At 40.3% G+C, this 20,667-nt stretch overlaps 1 protein-coding gene across 3 annotated transcripts in view; it reads left to right on the top strand.

Moving 5' to 3' along the window:
- Positions 1–20,667, top strand: part of TENM2 (teneurin transmembrane protein 2) — a 1,147,948-nt gene that overhangs the window by 509,625 nt on the left and 617,656 nt on the right. Inside the window, exon 1 of one of the 3 annotated variants that reach the window (XM_033096735.1) lies at positions 19,354–19,745. The exons of the other annotated variants lie outside the window; for them this stretch is intronic. Coding sequence (XP_032952626.1) covers positions 19,700–19,745 — 46 coding nt within the window. The 5' untranslated portion in view covers positions 19,354–19,699. Of the gene's footprint in view, positions 1–19,353; positions 19,746–20,667 lie in introns of those variants that run through there. 3 annotated transcript variants of the gene reach the window in all.

The raw sequence follows: 20,667 nt of genomic DNA on the forward strand, positions 1-20,667 counted from the left end.
TGTTTAAAATTGTAATCACACGATAGTTACTGAATGTTATCTTTCTCTTGTCTTTTGGCCTATTTACATATTATATTTTTAAAAATTCACGGTCAATATTTTATCATATTTAATTCAGACTCAGTTGGTCATCCTGATGTCTGTCAAGCCTTGGAAAGGCATGTTTCTTATCAGTGATTGTCTTCTCTTGATTGACTTGCTTTTTTGGATAACATAGAGTCATTCTCCACTTCATTCTTGGTGACTTAGCCTTTCTTTCAAGGGGTGATTGCTGGGATAGAAGTAGCCAGCTTGTGCCACCTCTAGGCATAGAGGACAAGAGAACATTTAGGTCAGCTGGCATGTTCTCTCTGAACACCTCCAAGAGACAACACCTCTGCTTTGTTCCTAAGAAGAATACATCCCTCCTTGACATGTTGGGTCTCAGCAACTCCTCGAATCAGCAAACACAGCCACTTCCAATCTGACTGTCGGCCGTAGCAACTAAATTTCAGGCCTGCTGCAGTGCATAGATACAGCACCTTCTGAAAAGGAGCGTGGACTAGGCTTTTCAAATCCCTGAAGGGGAAAAAGAAATTTCAAGGATATGTTTGCAAAAAGAAGACAGAGGAGAAAGGAATCTTACTACGTGCATGCCAATCTGAAATCCTATGTTTGGGGAACCCCTAATGGCTAAACTTACACAAGCAGAAGGAAAATAAAATGCCCTTATAAAATTTTCTACGAACATGTTTAAAATTTTTCCTTGCTCCTGTCTCCATGTCTCAGACGTCAAGTCAGTTTGCCTCTCTCATCGGTTTCCAACTCGGTTGAATTACAACCGATCAGGTATGAGGAAAATTAGATTTTAATGGAATATTTGATTTTCATTGCTTAATTGATTTAATTGCAAGTCTCTATTTCAGACTAGTAGAAATGCAAAGATTTTCAGTCAAATGTAGAAAAGCTCCCATTTTTCTGTGTTCAACAATGACCAAGTTAATAATTCAATGTTAACCGGGATTCTAAAACTTCACAGGAAGGAAATACTGGCATCTTTCTGAATTGTTATCCTGCATCTATATTCCAGTTTGTCTCTCATGTACACATACCCCATATCAAAATCCTGGGTTTACATTTCCTTCTTCTTCTGTTTGTGTTGATTTTGGTCTTTGCATATTAATTTTTGTCTGCCATGGGGAACAATATATATGTACCTATAGAAACCCGTACATTGTTTTCAGGGGCCATTTTATGCTGCAAAATATTTCATTTTGCCGCTGGTAAGTGGAAAGACAGTCAAGAGTTAGTTCTCAAGCCGGCATAGTAGGTCAATGGGCCTTCTGAGTTCTCCAAGACCGAGCATGACAAATGGATTCTAGTCTGTAAGTGCCCATGATATATACTGCCTAGGACACTGGGGAAAGAAGAATCTCTGGGAAAACACATAGGGTTCCATAACCAATGGGGAGTGCAGCATGAGCCCCCCATTTCTTGCTCATCACCCCCATTTTTAGCTGCCATATTAATTACTGCCTGATGATGCAAGTGCTTGTCCATCATACTGGAACAATCAATACTGCATCTCCCCACTCTTCCTGAGTTCCCTAGACCCTTTATAATACTAACTCTAGCAGGCCGCACGTTTCTTTATTGAACATGTAAGTTTTTATTTTTGTATTCTCTCTCAGTTTGGGGCAAAATAAGACTTTTCTAATCATTTTGAGAAAAGTGTGTGTGTGTGTGTGTGTGTGTGTGTGTGTATACACAGACCACTGACATGTGAACATTTAATTATGAGTGATCTGTATTTTAATTTTCTATCAGGTACCTTGTACACTTGTCAGTCTCTTTATTTGGAATATAATTTTTCATAAGAAAATCTTAGCCTATTGTGCGCTATCTAATTTTTTCATCATCATCATTATCATGATTGTCATCATGATGCCTGTTTGTGTAGAGGCTTCCTCCTCTGCAAAGGCAGGAAAGTAAAAGGGCTAAGAGCGTGGACCTTGGAGAGAGATACCTGAGTTAGGATCCTGGCTCCCTGCTGTTCTCTAATTGTGGAACTTCAGGCGAGTGACATTACCTCTCTGACATTTATTTTCCTCATCTGTAAAATGGGAATAAGAATAGGGCCTAGCTCCCAAGGTAATGTGTGTGTTCAATAAGGCAACAGATTTAAAGTGCTGAGAAAAGTACCAAGCAGATAGTAAGCAACTTAGTAAGTGCCATGAATACTTCTGAGGCCATAGTAGGTACCAGGGACTTGGCTGACGAGTTTACATGGTCTATTTATTTAGTCCAGTTATACTCAACTGGAGCTGGTTGTTCTGCCCAGGGGACATCAGGCAATATCTGGAGACATTTTTGCGTTGCCAAGAATTGGGGGTGGTGGTGTGGTACTGGCATCTAGTGGATGGAGGCCAGGGAGGCTGTGAAACATCATATAATGCCTACAATGTAGGACGGTGCCTACAACAAAGAATCATCACGCCCAAGATGTTAATAGAGCTGAGGTTGAAAACCCCTGATTTAATCCATGAAGTTAATATTATGCTCATTTTATAGAAGAGAGAATCTGAAGCTTGGAGAAAGTATGTCTTCTCATACTGCAGATTAAGTGCATCTAACCAGACTTTTGGAGCACCACGGTTTATTTTGTTTTTAAAATGAATGTATCCAGGTCCCTTTATAAACCCCCATATCAAAAATTCTTGAGTGTTTCATGGAAGTGGAACAATTAAGGAAAAGGCTCAGGCCAGTCAGAGCAGACACCGTCCAGAGTACATACGGTATCACAGTTCTGGAAACTTCCTCCTGTGCCAGGGCTGGCCTCTCTGATGTTGCTGGATCATGGGGAGTTCCAGAGAACTAAACCAGGTGCCTGGGGGGCGGGGGGCGTGGGAGTTGCCACCCCCAAAGCTTGAGCAGGCTTTGCCTACCAATAGTTACAAACATATATCTTAATATTTTAACAACTGGTATGTTCAGCCCTGAGAAGCACTTCAAACATGTAATTTCACAGCAATCATTGGTTAAGATGAGGCCAGGTTAAAACTGTGAAAAGGCAGATAGCTAAAGAATAAAAAGTAAGTATCAGTACAGTCAGTAGTAGATACGGCAAAAAACATAAAGGTGTAACACAAATGACCCACGAATGGGGAACACTTTATCCCAGATGACCCTGGCGGCTAGGGGTGACAAGGCATTCCTATGTGTGCCCTGGGGTCTGACCTATAGGAGGTGCTTAGAAAAGCTGTACTGAAACCAAGCTCTCAATCTCACTCCATCAGCACGGTGTAGCTTGAATGGCAGTGATACCTATAGTCTCAAATATATACATTCCCGTCCCATTTTACGTGTGAGTAGAATATTAGCAATAATTGAGTTGTTCCAATGCTCAGCCTCTCAGCCTTTGCTTTAATGTGGTCCCTCTCTATACCCCCACTGAACCATCCAAGGTGTCCTCCTACAATATGGCTGTAGAATTAGCTGAATGTGTTTAGGGTCAAGTGACTTAAAAACCACTCACTTCATTATGACCTATCGTTAAGCTCAGAATTCACCAATCTGTGATGGCAGCAGTCACTGGGTTCTGGATGAAGAGGCCCCTAGTGGAGACTGGTTCCCTAAATCTCCCAAACGTTTTGTTTGTGAATATTCATTATGGGATTTGATTCTGTCTAAATAAGTGGCAATCTAGTTTACAGTCTTCCTAGCCATAATTTTAATAGTGACTTTCACTGGATTAAAAAACAAATTTTTTTTTTTTTGTTTCTGACCTCCCATGTGTCAGATGTGTTAAAAAAAATTCTTGGCCCGTTGAGGTTCAACAGTCATTCAAGTCACAATGTCTGGAGGGGAAATGAAAATGTTTTTTAATGTAGCCATCAGCATAGTTAGTATGTTGAAGAGAAGAATTGTCTCCCCAAAGTACGAAATCAGCCATGAAAATGTAACCTGTTGGAAGAAACAAGTTATGTTCAATGGGTAGGTGTTTTCGTGCTTCAAATTAATATTTGTTCTTTAAAATAGCAGATGTTTAGCTGTATACGTGGGCAGTTGACATGAGTTGGCACGCCATTGATGTTCCAAGTGAAGGGCTGAGACACAAGTGTGGTTTTCACGGCCCAGGCAATCCCACCCCCTCCTCCTACCCCTTCCACTCTGTGTTGATGATTTCTTGGCATCTCAGCTACACACTGTTGGGCCTCACGTCTCAAACACTTTGAAGCTGCATTTCCCAGCACAATAGAGCTGCACTACTCCAAGGGCCGTCTTCAGACCAGCAGCGACACATCATCACCCAGGAGCTGGTCAGAAATGCAGAATCCCAAGCCCCCCCCCACACACACACACCTGCTGGCTCTGAAACCTACATTTTAATAAGACCACAGGTGATTCTTATGCACATGGAGCCCTGAGAAGCCCTGGTCTAGAGAACTCTGACTTCTGATCCCTTTAGTGGTTCTCACCATGGTTTTCTTAAGTCTGTATTATGCTTTGTATTTTACAGATGTTATTTGAGGGCAAGCATTGTCTTATTCTTTTATAGTTCGCTTGTCGGTGAATTTCACAAACATGGTGGTGCTTACTTAGTCAACCACTGATTTGGTTTATATACTCAAAGTATAACCATCAGGAGAGCAGGCGAGCCAGAAAGGGAGATGGAGCTAATGGAGTGGAGTTCGGGGTTTAGGAATACTTAACTGTTCCACTTTCTAGCTGAGGAGATGGGGCAAATTATTTAGCTCCTCTAAGCCTCAGTTTCTTTAACTGTAAAATGCAGATCATAGTTAGTACCTCATAGGTTTGTTTTAAGGATCAAATGAGATCAAACATATAAAGCAATTTGCATAGTGCTAATTGGGCTCGTAGTGAGTTCTCAGTACATGTTACCTACTGTTGTATTAATTATCATGTAAGTCAGTACATTCTATACATATCAGAATCCCCAAAAGACTCTCCTCTACTCCCTGCCCCCACTTTTTCAATTAACCTTGTGGTTCCCCACTAGAGTTGATTCTACTCTCCAAGGGATGTAGGGCAATGTTTGGAGATATTTTGATTGCCATGAATTGTGGGAAGGGTGCCACTGGCATCAAGTGGGGAGAAACTAGGGGTTGCTGCTAAATGTCCAAGAGTGCACCAGACAGCCCCCTTTACAAAACGTGATTGAGCCCCAAATGTCCATAATGCCAATGATGAGAAACCATCTGTTAACTACTGAGGGAATGAGGTCATCAAAGTAACCATTTTTCGTGAGGATTAACATACCTCAGTGTATTCTCTCAAATATTAAAATGGAGCACTCCTTGTTGGAATTCATCAACCAGGAGCCAAATCATTTCCTTTGGAACAGAACCACACTCTGGAAAACCGGATGCCGCCTGATTAACCTATGAAAGGTCATAAAACAATAACAATTACACTGCACATGGCATTCTTTAATATCAAAGAGAGCTAAGTTCTTTGAAATGTAAAACATCAACATCGTGAGTGAAGGAACAGCACCTGTGGTTCCCCCAGGAGCACAAGATAACACTGGTTTCCCTATTCATTTTATTCCATGTTGGGATACGCAGGAGGCCACGGCTGCAGGGGAAAGAGAGGAGGTCAAAGGAGGCTGGACTTTGGCTGCCCAGGACTGAGGTCAGACGAGAGAGCTGTAGTCCACATTTCAAAAGAGATGCTGGAAATGGGGCAAAATAAACGTCCTTCCAGCTGACAGAAAAATCAAGCATGAAACTCCTGTCCCTTGTTTCCTTAAGAAAACAGAGATGTTGTAAGGCAATGCATTTGTTTCCCAGGTAGGACTGCAGAAATAGAGTGAGGAGGCCAGGGGAAGGCTTTATTCCTACTGTGAACGAAGCAGACACCAGTTTACAACTCATTGTGAAGAGTAACTTTTTTCCACCAATGAGACCACATTGATATCTTTTATAATTAAGCTAAAAGAATTTTTTTAAATGCCATTCCCCCACTGCAAATCATGCAGTAAATATTTTACCTTGAGTGGGATCAAATGCTAACATGTACAGAGGGTGCCAAAAAATGCATACACATTTTAAGAAAGGAAAACTATATTAAAATTGTAATACTCAATATACGAGGTCTGACAATTAAGTTTGCAAACTTGCCACTGTGCGCTTACATTGGCAGCACCGTACAAACAGCTCGGTAAGGTTTCATCACCTTGGTTATATTAGTGTCTCACAGTTGTGTTTGTGTTGATGTGTGGTGGTGTCTTGCTGAGTGGCGTTCACTATTGTTGTATGTTTTTGTGCGCCATCACAAGAATGTCTGAGCTTGAATTAAAACAAACATTAAATTTCTTGTTAGACTTGGCGAGAGTGGACGTAAAATCAGGGACATGTTAGTCCAAGTTAATGGGGATAATGCCATGAAGAAAACGGCAGTGTATAAATGGATTAAACATTTTTCTGAGGGGAGAGAATGTGTCACTGATGAAGAGAGGTCACAGCTGCCAGTAACAAACAGAACTGATGAAAACATTGCAAAAATTCATCCAATTGTGCGTTGAAATTGTTGGCTAATTGTGAGAAGCATAGCCGACCAAGTAAACATCAATAGAGAAACAGGAAAATCTTAACTGAAAATCTTGGCATGAGAACAGTGTGTGCAAAAATGGTCCCAAAGGAGCTCATTGATGAACAAAAGCAAAGAAGAGTTAAAGCTTGCCAAGACCTTTTGGAGAGGCAAGACGATGTTTGGGGCCATGTTATCACTGGTGATGAAACACGGGTGTGCCAATACTACCCTGAAACAAAGCATCAAAGTGCACAATGTAAGTCAGCCAATTCTCCACAACCAAAAAATTTTGTCGGCCCAAATTAAGAATGAAAAATATGTTGCTAAACTTTTTTTATATCAGAGGGATTATTCAGTACAAATTTGTACCAAGTGGACAGTTAACCAAGTTTACTCTTTAGAAGTGCTGAAAAGGCTGCATGAAAAAGTTAGATGAAAACAACTTGAACTTTTCGCCAACAATTCATGGCTCTTGCATCACGACAATGCACCAGCTCACACGACACTGTCTGTGAGGGAGTTTTTAGCCAGTAAACAAATAACTGTATTGGAACACCCTCCCTACTCACCTGATCTGGCCCCCAATGACTTTTATTCTTTACCCAAAAATAAAGGAAATATTGAAAGGAAGACATTTTGATGACATTCAGGACATCAAGGGTAATACGACGACAGCTCTGATGGCCGTACCAGAAAATGAGTTCTAAAATTGCTTTGTAGGGTGACCTAGATGCTGCCATTGGTGCATAGCTTCCCAAGGGAAGTACTTCAAAGGTGACCATAGTGATATTCAGCAATGAGGTATGTAGCACTTTGTCTAGGATGAGTTCGCGAACTTAATTGTCAGACCTTGTATACCGATAACAAAAGATGAATACAAGTCACGTTTGACTTCTGAAATTACAAATGGTGCTCAAAGTGGTTACCACCAGCAGCCAGACACTTCTGATTACGACGAGCTACTGCTTGAGCAACGTTGACCAAAGTGTCCACTTGTAGACATTTTTTTGGCAGCCCTGGTATATGTGAGAACCGCAAACAAAGTAAAATAAAGAAATGTTACCGAGTCCCAGTACCACCTTCAGCCTCGTGATGTGCTAGGCTAGGATAATAGCTCTGCCTAGTGGTGTTTCGGGTTTGGAAAAGGCCAGGAATGACTAACTGAAGCAGTTAAAGAGCCGGTGGGTGGGGGTGGGGGACCTGCTTGCTATTCAGAAGGGCTGGATGTTGCCAGCTTCTCTGAAAGCAGGAGCCGTGGCAGTGAGCTAGCGAGTGCTCCCGGATATTCAGGGGGCACCATCCGCAGCGGGAACCCAAAACTGCGATAGCATCCAACCATATATCTCCTGCACACTTTGCTTTTTGGCAATTTTCATTTTTAGGAAAATTGAACATAGAGAGCTGTATATTAAGAGCTCTAAGAGACCAACATCCTTTATTCCCCGCACAGGAGAATCTAGTTGGGCAAAGAGGCATTTTTCCCCCTAACAACTGAGTTTGCATGGTCGCTATGCACAATACAATTACTGAGCCAGATAATAAATAATTGCAGAGCAACAAGGAAATTGAGGTGTGGGCAAGGAGGAAAATGGATGGTTTCCGCTGAGATTTGCACAAAGTCTGAGTCAGTGAGGTGAAGTGAAGTCATCCCAGGTCATGTCTGTTCGGCACTAACTAAGGTAAATTATTGGCTGTGCACCTGTACAGCAAGCTGGGGGCTGCACTGCCAGTCCAGGCATTGCCTTTGTAAGATGGACTTTTTCACAAAGTGAAGTATTCAAATGGAAGTCTGAATGCTGCTTGGACAACTTTGTGATCAAATCAGGCAAATCAGGCTCTGGCTTTTTAAGAAAATGGTGTCAAGTCTTGGAATACTTGTGTTTATGGAGCATCATTGCCAACACCTCACGTCCCTGGGTACAGGCTTAGTCATATAACGGTTCTTCAGTGTGTGTCCTCAACCCTGAGATTGATGTGAGAAGACAAAGCCTCAGAGTCCTCTTTATTTTTAGGCTTTTCCGGAAGAAAGGTATAAGCACATCACAAATGTTGTCTTGCAAAGAAAGACCAGATGTACCTTTTGGACACGTCTCTCTCTTGTACAGCTTGCTTTTTTGATTCAAGCACGCTTGGAGGGTCTCCTTTTCTTCCCTTGGGCTCCTCCTTAGCCCTTCCAGGATGGCTGCTGTGATGCGGAGTCACCTCTCTTTGCTTTTGATTGCACTTCTCTCTACCTGCCGAAGAGACTCCCAGATAAAATACTTCCAAAAAACCCTTCTTGACCTTCTCTTTTCCTTGACCACAAGGCTCCTTCTGTGCTTTGTCAAGGGATGTCCCATAAGTCTTTGTAAGTTGCATCAACAGTGTGCCCTCACTGACTCTCCTCACTCCCAGCCTTACCATTAAACGTAGAAACGATTCTGTAGCTCTGAGCACCTTAATCAACAGGATTCATTTTGTAATTTTAGCAAATACTTATTAAGTCTACCCTATGTACCAAGCGTGGTTCTAGGCCCCCGGAAATCCAACGGGAAACCACAAAGACAATTCCCTGCCCTCTTGGAGCTCACATTCTGGTAAAGGGATCAGAGGATGTCCAAAGTAAGCAACCTATAGAGTGATTTAGAAGTGTTAAGTGCGTTGGAGAAAGAACAGAAAGGGGGATGGGGCGTTTGGGGTGGGGGATGCAGTTTGAAATACAGTGTTCAGAGTTGGCATCGCTGAAAATAAATCATGTTGAAGGAAACACTGAAATGAGCTGAGAGAGGAACGCATCTTCACAAGGAAGAGCATCCTAGGCAGAAGCATGTGTAGCTGAAGGGAATGAAATGAGGAAGAAATTAGCAGGATTTAAGATCTGATAAGCTGGGGAGAAGACAAAGCAATGTCAAATCTTTTGAATGTGGGAAATACTTTGGCTTTAACTCTGGATCAGAGGAGGTTCTCTTGGAGGGTTTTGAGCAAAGGAATGAGACGATCGGGCTTATATTATCAAAAGAATCACTCCGCAGAATTGAGAATAACCAGTAGTGGGATGTATCAGTTACCTATTGCTAGATAAAAAACTACGCCAAAACTTAGAGGCTCGAAACAAGAATAATATGTTATTTCTCCAATTTTAGTTGGCTGGGCAGTTCTGCTGGGTTTGCCTGCACTCACTTACAGTTATATACAGCTCACAGGTCAGTGGGGGGGGGGGGGGGTTGGAGTCCAGGAAATGGTTGGGTCTCTCTCTCTGTGGTCTTCATCATCCAGGAGACCAAATGAAGCTTTCTTTTCTGGAGGTGGCACCCCTTCCACCAGGCCAAGTCCCAATTCACAAGTGTTTATCGTGCCTTTACTTGTATTAGAATGGTGCAAAAGTAATTGTGGTTTAAAAGGTTAACAGTTGCAGGAACCACAATTACTTTTGCACCAACCCAATATGATGTGATGTTGGCTTATGTCCCATGGGCCAAAGCAAGTCACAAGAGCAAGGCCAGCCTCAGTGTGGCATAGGACTACCTGAGAATCTGGACACAGGAAGGGGAGATACACTGGAAGTACTTAGTGTAGCAGTCAGCCACAGGGGCCAAAAGTGTAAATCACGGAGAGCAAGTAAGAGCCTCTACCATAATCCAGAGAAGAAATGGTGATGGATTCTACCAGAGTGATGACAGTGGACGTTTTCAGAAGTGCCTATATTCTGAATGCAGTTTGAAGGATGACCTTGTTTTTATCCTCCTAAGTCAGTAGGATAAGGCTATTAAGTTTCCAGGAATTGTGATGTTCTTATTATGCATGAGATGATATCACAATAAAGTAAATGAGGTCATGGATAGGTTTCCTTCGTTGCCAATAATTATTCCATGAGTTTTCTGAACAACTGAAAAGTTAGTAATTCACTTAGTGTTGCGACTGTACACAGTCCCCTGTCAATATCATCATCAGCTAATATTTATCGAGCAGCCTCTGAGTACATGGTATTGCACTCACAGAACAGAGGTGAGCTGCATTAATTCTTTCAGCCCATGCAGGATTATTGAGTGGTTTATTGCCTCACTCTATTAATTGGTGCCCCAGCAGCCTCAAGGAAAGCATTCAGCTTCCAGAATACAATTCCTTATTCCCCTGGAGTCGTTAGCTTTAATAGACTTTGACGGCAGAGGGAAAGGATATGGTTCTCTGTCTCTATGAGAATACTAATTCTTTTTTATTAATCTTATTATCAGAAACTGGGAGATACTAGTCCCATTTAGCGGATGGAGAAGTGAAGGCAGATAGTGAGTAAGTGGTTTGGCCAAAGCCAAGTACTGAGATGGTGGCAGGTCTGGGATTGAAATACAGTAACGTTTTATGTTGCACTGCACTGCCTCTCAGTGGTGCATGTTATTCTCATTTCTCTCTCATACTAATATACAGTCATGAAAACTCTGCCTAAAAAGATTTAACTGGTGTCTATGCTCTTTAAGGGAGTGTATCACATACATTCCTTTGATATCTTCATAGCCTAATCACTGGAAAAGTGGTTTGTTTGTTTGTGTTGTTGTTGTTTTTAAGTCTCTTATTACAGAGGATTTGTCAGCTGTTAAAATCACCACTTTTTTGTGTTAAATTCTCATCAGAAATACGTTGTTGCCTTCAGAGTACACCTAGAGATTTGGAAGTCAGCATGTGAAATAAACTATTTAATTGAGATCCCTACTTTGATTTCATTCTGGAAACAATTATTCAATGGTGCTTGTTGTCACGGATCATTCTTTTCGAGAGAGTTCTACTTTGTTTTCTTTTACTGAAAGAGTTAAATTTGGAGCTAAGAAAGACTATGAGTGGTGGAGGCAGTTTAAATGAAGAATTTGTTTGTAAATCTTGAAAGTAGCACCATTAAATGTGACCCACTCTGAGATGCACTTGAGTGTGCACCCTCCAGAATGTCTGTCCGTTGTAATTCCATCGTATTACATATTTTAGTGCATATCTCATCCTAGCAGCTTCCAGAGCTTTTCAGATATTCAGCATCAGAAATTGCACTGTTTTATCCTGGATTTTAGCAACCAGATTTTTGTAAAACAGAACTATCTGATAAGTAAGGTTGTGAATTGCTTTTGTGATTGTCATGGGTAAGACTATTGAAGTAACTGGCAAACGGTGCAGTACACTGGTTACTGTAAAAATAAAACCTGTGGCAGTGAATGTGTTTTTCTGGTGAATGCGTGCAAGGCTGTGATCATCGTGCAACTTCTAGTTGGGTGCTTTTAAACGTTTCATATTGAAAAACATCAGTAACAAGAACCCAGTAGTCCACCAAAGGCTGTATTCAACTCAATGGAGAGAAACATAAATTCTTAAGAGTTTCATTGAGTCCAACTCTATTCGATCCACCACGGGAAGCAGAGATTTGAAGTTCTCTCTTGATTTGCTTTCCATGTTTACTTTATGATTAGTAAAGTTAGCTACTTTGATTTTCACGTAAGGGAGTGTTCAAATCACTATGCAAAACAGAAACACAAAACAGACCAGACTAACTTCTGTTTAGCAGACAAACACCAAAATGCCAGAACATGGTAACTTAAGTAATTTTATATGCAAAATAATTTGTTTTAATTGGTTAAATGAAATCTGATATAATTATATTATTCAATAAACTAATTTTGGAAAACTATATCACCAAACTTTAATCATATTGTATGCTCATTATAATTTGGGAAACAGATAGGAAAATGGACCTGCATTATCTCGTCTTTACAAGTGAGAAGGCTACATGTAGAGTTTTATTGAAACTTCAGAGGTTATGTCCTGCTTTCCATTTTGGAGATATTTTTTCTTTCCGAAAACCAGTAATTTATAGACAATTCCAGTAGCTTGAATCTCCAGTGAATGCAGACAGAACCACTATGTAAGTGAAAAATCTTTCCTAGGAAAGCCCAGGAGTGAGGCTTGTTAGGGTGAGGTCTCTGCCCCAATGTTCTCTCTTGTCATATCCCCACCTACAAACCTCCCAGAAGAGGTAAGTGTATAATTGGGCCTGAAATGACCTCACAGACAAGACCCTACGGAACTGAGAAACCCTCTCTTTAAGGATGAGTTTCCCATGGGTCAACATAGTCTGACTTCCAACTAATGTATAAATGATTGAGGAAAAATAATATTCTTCCAGAGGGCAGTTGTTAGTTCTTCCTACTGTGAGAATCACAGTTTGTTGAAATGAGAAATTAATTAATTTTGACACTAACTTGAACATTGGTTGACTTTGACTATGTGCTCAGCAACAATCATACACACACATACACACACAGATACACACACAGATATGCACACATACATACACACACATGCACGCACATACACACCTACACACATACATACATACACACATACACACACATACACTCATACACACACATACATATATACAAACGCATGCACACACACGTACACACACACATGCTTACATGTACACACACACAGGGTGACAAAAAAATGTATGCACATTTTAAGACAGGAAAAAAACTATTAAAATAGCAATACTCGATATATACCGATAACAAAAGATGAATACAAGTCACATTTGACTTCTGAAATTACAAGAGGGGCTCAAAGTGGTTACCATCCGCACCCAGACCCATCTGATTATGGTGAACAATGCTTGAGCAATGCTGACCAAAGTGTCCACTTGTATACATTTATTGGCACCCCCAGTGTATATGTGTATACTGAAGAAAGTACATGAATGCCCTTTCATACCACCTAAAGGATGATAAACTTATAAAAGTGAATTGTATGCATTTTTGCCACTATTCTAGCAGTATTCTAACAACAGGGTGTTTTTTTTTTTCCACATAATTTCTGAATGATAGAATTTTATACCTGTCAGTACTTTCAGTCTGAATACCAAATCAACATGTGATACACACACACACACACACACACACACACACACCCATACACAGTTACTCTATGAACAAGATAGGACTCAAAGGAATATATATCATATATATATATATATATATATATATATATATATATATATAAAAGACACTGAATTCCTACAACCTTTAAGAAACCTTTAGGGAATTTAGAATCTCCATGATAAAATGAGTGACCTAGAGATATAAGAATAACAGTTCACTAACAGTATGACATAGCCAAAGGCAGGACTAGATTAATTTGGAAAATTATATGTAATAAAATATTCCAATACATTTAAGAAAACACATTCCATGGGAAATCACATGAGGAGGTAGGTAGCACAGCACAAAATGTGTGTGGATGTATATAAACCAATTGGGTGGGAATTTAAAAAATTCTAGAAATAGATAGGTGTAGGCAAAATGGGCGGGGGGAACTCCATTCTCTCATTCGTTTATCAAACACACATACAAACACACACACACACACACACACACACACACACAATTACTTACTGCATGTTAGGCACTGCTCTAGGTACCAGGGATACAGCAGTAAACAACATGGTAGTCTGATTTCATGAAATTTATGCAAATATTAAAAGACTAGTACAAGACTGGTATCAAACACTCACAAGATAGTGAGTGTTTGATACCACTGATCATTCTGCGTAGGGCACACAGGGCAGTTCTCTTCTTAGTGCTATTTCTTTCACTTGTGCACAGACAGGCAGAGACATATGTATATATATATTTTTAAATAAAATATTAATTCAACCTGTTGAAAATTCAATAGCAGTATCACCATGTACACCGAAAAACATGATATCGGTCGACTGAGTATTTTGCGCTATTCCAGGTTGTTTTAGCCTTGTGTAGACTTAGCCAGAAACAAAATAAATGAGAATATAATTATTGCATTTATTTTAAAGGAAAGATTTAAAGGTGACTGAACGCCATGGGTATTTGAGTGGTTATCTCTGCCTTTTTGTGTAACCTCAGATGGATGACTTTGAGCTAAAAAAAACCTCCACTTTCCATGCCTGGAATGGATGGCCTTAGGGGCCCATCTCTAAGCAGAACATAAATGCCATGTGTGAGGAAGCAAATCAAATCGATGAGTATCACTTCTGTACAGCTTCTTTGCAAAGAATGTCATTCGTTTCTATTCACATGCTTCATTCATATCTAGTCTTTTACATTATTTTGTATAATTATGATGTTTTCATAGAAAGGATGATGAAAGCATTTCCTCAACAAACAGTGTCACTGAATTCAAAAATAGTTTAAAAATGAAATCCCCATGAGCACGGATGAACAAGGGGCCAGCAAACACTTACTGAGTAGGCAAGCTACTTTGTTGAAAGATGTGTGGAAGATACTAAAGATGCAGAGACATTTTAAACATTGACTATTACTCTCATTTAGTTTATAATGTAATTGAAAGAATAGGGCACAAACTTGAAAACTCAAATGATAGTAAACCAATACGGTACAGGCTAAATTGTAAATAATCGGCGTGGATAAAAACAACTAGAAGGCAGAAAGATAGGGGTTTATATCCTGTCTTTGCCATGTGCTTCTGTGTGACACAGGTAAATTAATTTTGCTAAATGTCAGTTTTACCTTCTAGAAAATGGTTCTAATAACAGCCATTTGGTGGGTTGTTATGAAGTTTAGAAAGTAGAGGCAATGAAAAATCTCTTTCATTTAATAAGCACTTGTATTATTACTAACTGTTCATTGTGTAGATGCTAGCTGTATCCCAGCTATTGTGCTAATAACTTTGCATCTATTTTCTAATTAAATTGTCATAACACGATCTGACAGATGAGGAGAGTGAGGTTGAAAGAGAAAAGGGATTTAACCAATATCCCCAAATTAGGACGCAAATTTTAGGGTCAGGATGTAGACCTGGGAAGAGCTCTAACGCCAAGCTCCAATTATGCTACATATGACCTTTCCTGGAGCGTTTGGGTAGCTAATATGATTAAAATGATTTCATTGCTGTAAATGGAGGAAGGTCAAGGAAGTCTTTGTGGACATTGTGGAGGATATGTAACCCTCCCGGTCTTAGGTAAAGAGATAGGAGTTCAGTATGTTGTGATGAAGAAGAAGAAGAGATTCTGGAAAGAACTAGCAATGTCCATGAGGCTTTCGAAGGGATGTGGATGGTTCAGGCTGGAGGAAAGCGAGCCCTACGAGGAGGTGATAGAATGAATGTTTACAGGGAGAGGTTGCAGTTCAAGTGCAGAAATGACTGAATACAAGGCAAAGGAATCGGAATTTTGTTCTCTAGAAGACTGTGAACCCACGATGCTTTTTTTTTTCCTTTTACAACCTCTTTAGAATAAGAAAAGTAATTACAATTACAGATTTTAAATGTTTGACAATAACCACAAATATTATAATTGCCAGAAAAGTATCACAAGCTTGGTACTATCAGCCTGACATACCTTCTTAAATTATTTTTCCTACATTTTTCCTGCACACTCTCTTTCCTCAGATGATGATGACTTTTTTACTATCACTTTTTGAACCTGGGATGACTTTTAAGCTGATTCATAAGAGCATGAAATAAAACGGACTTTCAATTGACCAATCAATAACTATTGGGAATAGATGTCATCCAGAGTGACATTTTAAGAAGGTTATTCTGGTTTGTGAAGGATGAATTGAAGAAGAAAAGAAAACCTCTTAAGAAGGTTGTTTTCAATAGCTGGGTCATGACAGCTGGGTGAAGTGTCACAACTAACAAGGTAATAATAGTAAAGTATTAGTTTGCCAAAGATTAGCTCCTTTACCCACGAGAGCAGATTCAAGGTCATTTCTAGAATAATAACATTCTCCTTTACTTAAATTCCAAGTTCTTTCTTGAGAAGGGGAAAGGCGGAACACTATCTGGTTTGGTTTTTGGCAGGACCCTAGAAATGTCCCCAGAGGAGTGGGTGCCCCATTCTGTCACTCCTTGTGTGTTTCAGGACAGAAAAGAAAAGCATGGAGAAGTGTTACATTAAAAGATCATTGCAATAATCCAAGCCAAAGTGCCCAAATCAAGAAGGTATTAAGAGTATAGAAATGAAAACAATAACTTTAAGAGTCATGGGGAAGGGGTTTGTATTTGATGGTTATTGATAACTGGATGAGAGAGAAAGGAAAAAAAGGAGTCCTAAATGACTCCGAGATTTATACACTTTACACAGGTAAGGAAATTGGGAGACACAGCTTGCTTTGAGGGTAGTAACATATTGTCTATCAAAGCGATAACAAAAATCTGTTGGGCAGATTTCATAATAATAATAGGAGTTAACATTTATAAAGCACTTGTTATGTGCTAAGAAAGCAACTCACAACAGCACATGAATTATTTTTACCTAATGACAGCCCCCGCCATCCATGTGAGGTAGGTAATATTATTACACCCATTTTAAGATGAGGACACAGCCACAGAGAGGCCAAGGTCACACAGCAAAACGGGTCCTGGAGCTGGGATTCAATCCCAAGCAGCATGGTTCCCAAAACTGAGCACGTCACCACCATATATTCCACAGTATACACACATGAACATAAAGCTCTCCCACAGAGAAACAAGTCTCATGAAAGTCCTAAGTTAGTAAAAAATATTAACATGATTTTGGCCACCTTTGGGAGATAGTTCCCCACCCCCTGTTACATAGTTTAAGAATAAGTGCTATACATATCGAACTACAAATGATACCAGGCAGCCTGGTGTATGTGTGTGTGTGTATATATATATATATAAAATATATATATATATATATATATATATATATATATATATATATATAAAATATATATATTATATATATCAAATTCAGGGTGCCCATCTCCTCACTAAGAAAGTGGCAAAAATAAGCAACAATACTGTTAGCCATTTATAGTTTTTTTAAAAAGAATCTACGTCGCCGTGATTTCCTTTTATCTTGCCTTGACTATGTTTTTTTTGATCCTCTTCAATAAGCCCCAGGCCCCTCCCCTGCTTTTATTGTACTTAAATAGTTGTATTCTTGGAACAGAGTCTTTATTTTTATTGGCAGAAAATTCTCAGTCTACTTACTCCCTTGTATAAAGTTAATTTTAACTGTAGAACCTATATCAATAATGGCATTTAAAGGAGGCTGCTTCCCATAGACTCTGTGAAACGTCTGCAGAGAATTCTGGGTTTGCCAGGGCAGCCCTCCCCAGCGCCTCGGCAGCCTCCTTTCCCTTCTACATCTGAGCAAGCTCTCTTCCCTGCCAGCTGCTTTCTGCTCAGCCCCTGTGCGTTCTCCATTCTCTGCTCTGCCTTTATGATAAGTAGAGTTTCATCTTGATCTCATTGGGGCGAGGTAAGGGAGTTGTTACTTCTTAATTTGGGTCCAAGCTAAAAACATATCCTCCTAGTGCCAAACCACAAAAATCATGACACTTTGAGTTTAACAAGCTTCAGCCATCCCTCTTTGGATACAGCAATGTGGCCAGGGTGGAGGAGGAAGGTCTTATTCCTGGACCACTTCTTCTTCTATATTTGGCGGCTTACGTAGAAACTCCAGAATATCAGATGCCTCGGGTCCATGCTATGTTGTTCAGATATACTGTGGTTGAAGCGAAATAACTGAGTGGTATTTTGTTTCTAGTTCTTTTCAAAATAATTTCTGGTATAGGCAGGACACCTGTATTTACTTTCTGTGATCAGAATTGCTTAATCTTGAAAAGATGGTCAGCCAGAAGCCTGGGTGTGTCCTCTTCCTGCTGGTTCACTACTGCCGGGGCTCAGGTTATTACCACAGCAAGCAAGCAGTTATTGTCACCAGTACCTTAACTTATACCAAACACTTAACCTTGGAATCAGCACTTTACAGCCTTATAAAAGAGGTCACTGAGGGAATTCAACTATGTAATCCTAGCCCCCATGTGGTAGGAGAGGAGCAGAAATGGGACAAAGCTGGTGAGACACATTTGAATCCACTTGAATTAGGAAATCATTTCTTTTTGACTTGTTTTAAAAATGGAACCTACTATAAAATGGTACAGGAAGGCAGAAGGATGCAGCAAAAGTCTGTAGAAATAGGGACTCAAAAACTCCGTTCCAGGATTCAAGAAAGCAAGCCTGTTGTCACATTTGGAGGGAAACCAGAAAGGCATTTAGGTTTTCACTTTCCTGATAGCCTCTTGTCCAACACCTTTCCTGCAAACACCTTGTCGTCTCTTTTATTTTGCCTTTATTAATAAAACTAACAGAGAGAAACCACCTTTCAAACTTTAACCAGGAAACCCAGGTTTTGCAAGTGCTAATATTTTGGTGTGGGCTTTTTCCTTTTAAAGACAATTACCAAGACGAAGCACTTGTTTCTTCTTTTGTTTACCCGTGGCAGTTTGTCAGCAGTTATGATAAGTAGAGTTCCATCTGCCAGTAAAACTACATTGCAAATTGCCGTAGAAATTAGCAGCTTTCATTTCTTGCCTACATAAATAAATATGTGAAATAAATTGCACTTAAATGCATCCTAAAAAAAAAATCACAGGTACACCACACAGTTCAATGCCAATCACACAAAACCGGGGGCACACTGCGATTATCTCAGTTTTCAAACCTGGAATGTACACGAATGTGTTTCTAAATGAGAGAGGCAGTGTATCATGCTCGCTGAGGGAAAAACAGAAGCTGCCAGACACTGCACTGTTCCTTTATTCTCAGAATCCTTTGCCTGAAACCCGCTCTATCTTTTCCCTGTGTTCCCTCTTCTCTCTCTCTCTCTCTCTCTCTCTCTCTCTCTCTCTCTCTCTCTCTCTCTCTCTCTCTCTCTCTCTCTCTCCCTCCCCCCCCTTTCTCTTTCTCTCCCTCTCTCCGTCTTTCCCTCGCTCATTGTTCTCTCTCTCTTCCTGCCTTTGATGCACACACGTTGTCACATTCCATTGACTCTCTCCGCTCTTCTCTGTTCTTACACTCAAGCCTAGCGGTGCTTTCGCCAGGCAGCGGCAGTCCTCTCCTGCGAGTTTTAGTCATGTGTGCAGCTCAGTTTGATCGAGCGTTCCTTTTCTGCCTTTTCACTCTTACAAAAGATTAAAAGGTGGCGTCACATCGCTCCCCTGTTCCCCCGTTCCTTCCCGCAGGAGGGACTTAAAAAGGACAACAAAAACTAATCACTTTCAATAAGCATTTTCTTGCTGGGGAAAAGAAAAAAAAAGAAAGAAAGGAAAAAAAAAAAGGCGGGGGGTGGGGGGTGGATTTAGTGGTGTAATTTGAGACTGGTGGTGAGGATTGGGGCGAGCTAGAGATGCTGCACGCTGCTAACAAGGGAAGGAAACCTTCAGCTGAGACAGGTAAGAGCGCCCATCGGAGGGTTTGACCGAGTGGCTTAGTTAAATCTGTTTTCACCGTTTTGTAATTGAGAAAGGCATCCGCGGCAGAAGCCGATTTTTCAGTCGGCTTCCTTTTGTTTAACATAGAAAGTACCTGTTATTAATTTTGACGAATTAGAGCATGCAGCAAATTCAATTGGAAATAGATTTGTATTAGTAAATGCATTTGTACTGAATGATTTCGCCTCCGTTGTATTTAAAAGGAGAGATGGGAAAGATGATTTTTGTTCAGAATAGCGCTTTGCGTTACGTGAAATTCTACACAGCTAACAGGAAAATAAAATAATCATCCCATTGATTCTGTTTTCGAACTCCGGGACTTAAACCCTGGGAGAGAGCTGGCATGTGAAATGTTTCTTCTAACTGAACTTCTGATGCGTTATAATAATTTCTCACTGGAGGTTTAAGCAAGGGTAGAGTTTATTTAAGTCTAACTGCCGGGGTGTGTTTGGTTTGGATCTTGACGGTGAAGCGCTGCTTATATCTCCTTAACCTGTGTCAGATTGATGTTTCATACATGGACATTAAGTGTTGTCCCAAATGAAATATAAAGTTGAAACATCAGGTTAGGGCATGTTCTAGAAAATAATCCAGTAAATAATGAGCATAACTGAATTCTGACAGTTTGAAAGGGGAGTTAACTCTGGACGTGCTGTCTGAGGAGGGTTTTTTTGGATTTTCAGCGGCTCAGGAACGGAGGGGGACGGTTATCCATCGTCTCACACCGTGGGAACTTTGCATGAGGACCCTAAATAGAATACGTGTGGACTTCCACTGTAGGTGGCTTTCAGGCATCTGTCCCTTTTGTGTGCTATGAATGAGAGCCGTGCGTTATATTTGATGGCCTTTCTTCTTTAAAGAGCTTGGGGATGAAGCTTAAAAG

Source organism: Rhinolophus ferrumequinum, chromosome 24 (assembly GCF_004115265.2).
Source record: "Rhinolophus ferrumequinum isolate MPI-CBG mRhiFer1 chromosome 24, mRhiFer1_v1.p, whole genome shotgun sequence".
Classification (NCBI taxonomy): domain Eukaryota; kingdom Metazoa; phylum Chordata; class Mammalia; order Chiroptera; family Rhinolophidae; genus Rhinolophus; species Rhinolophus ferrumequinum.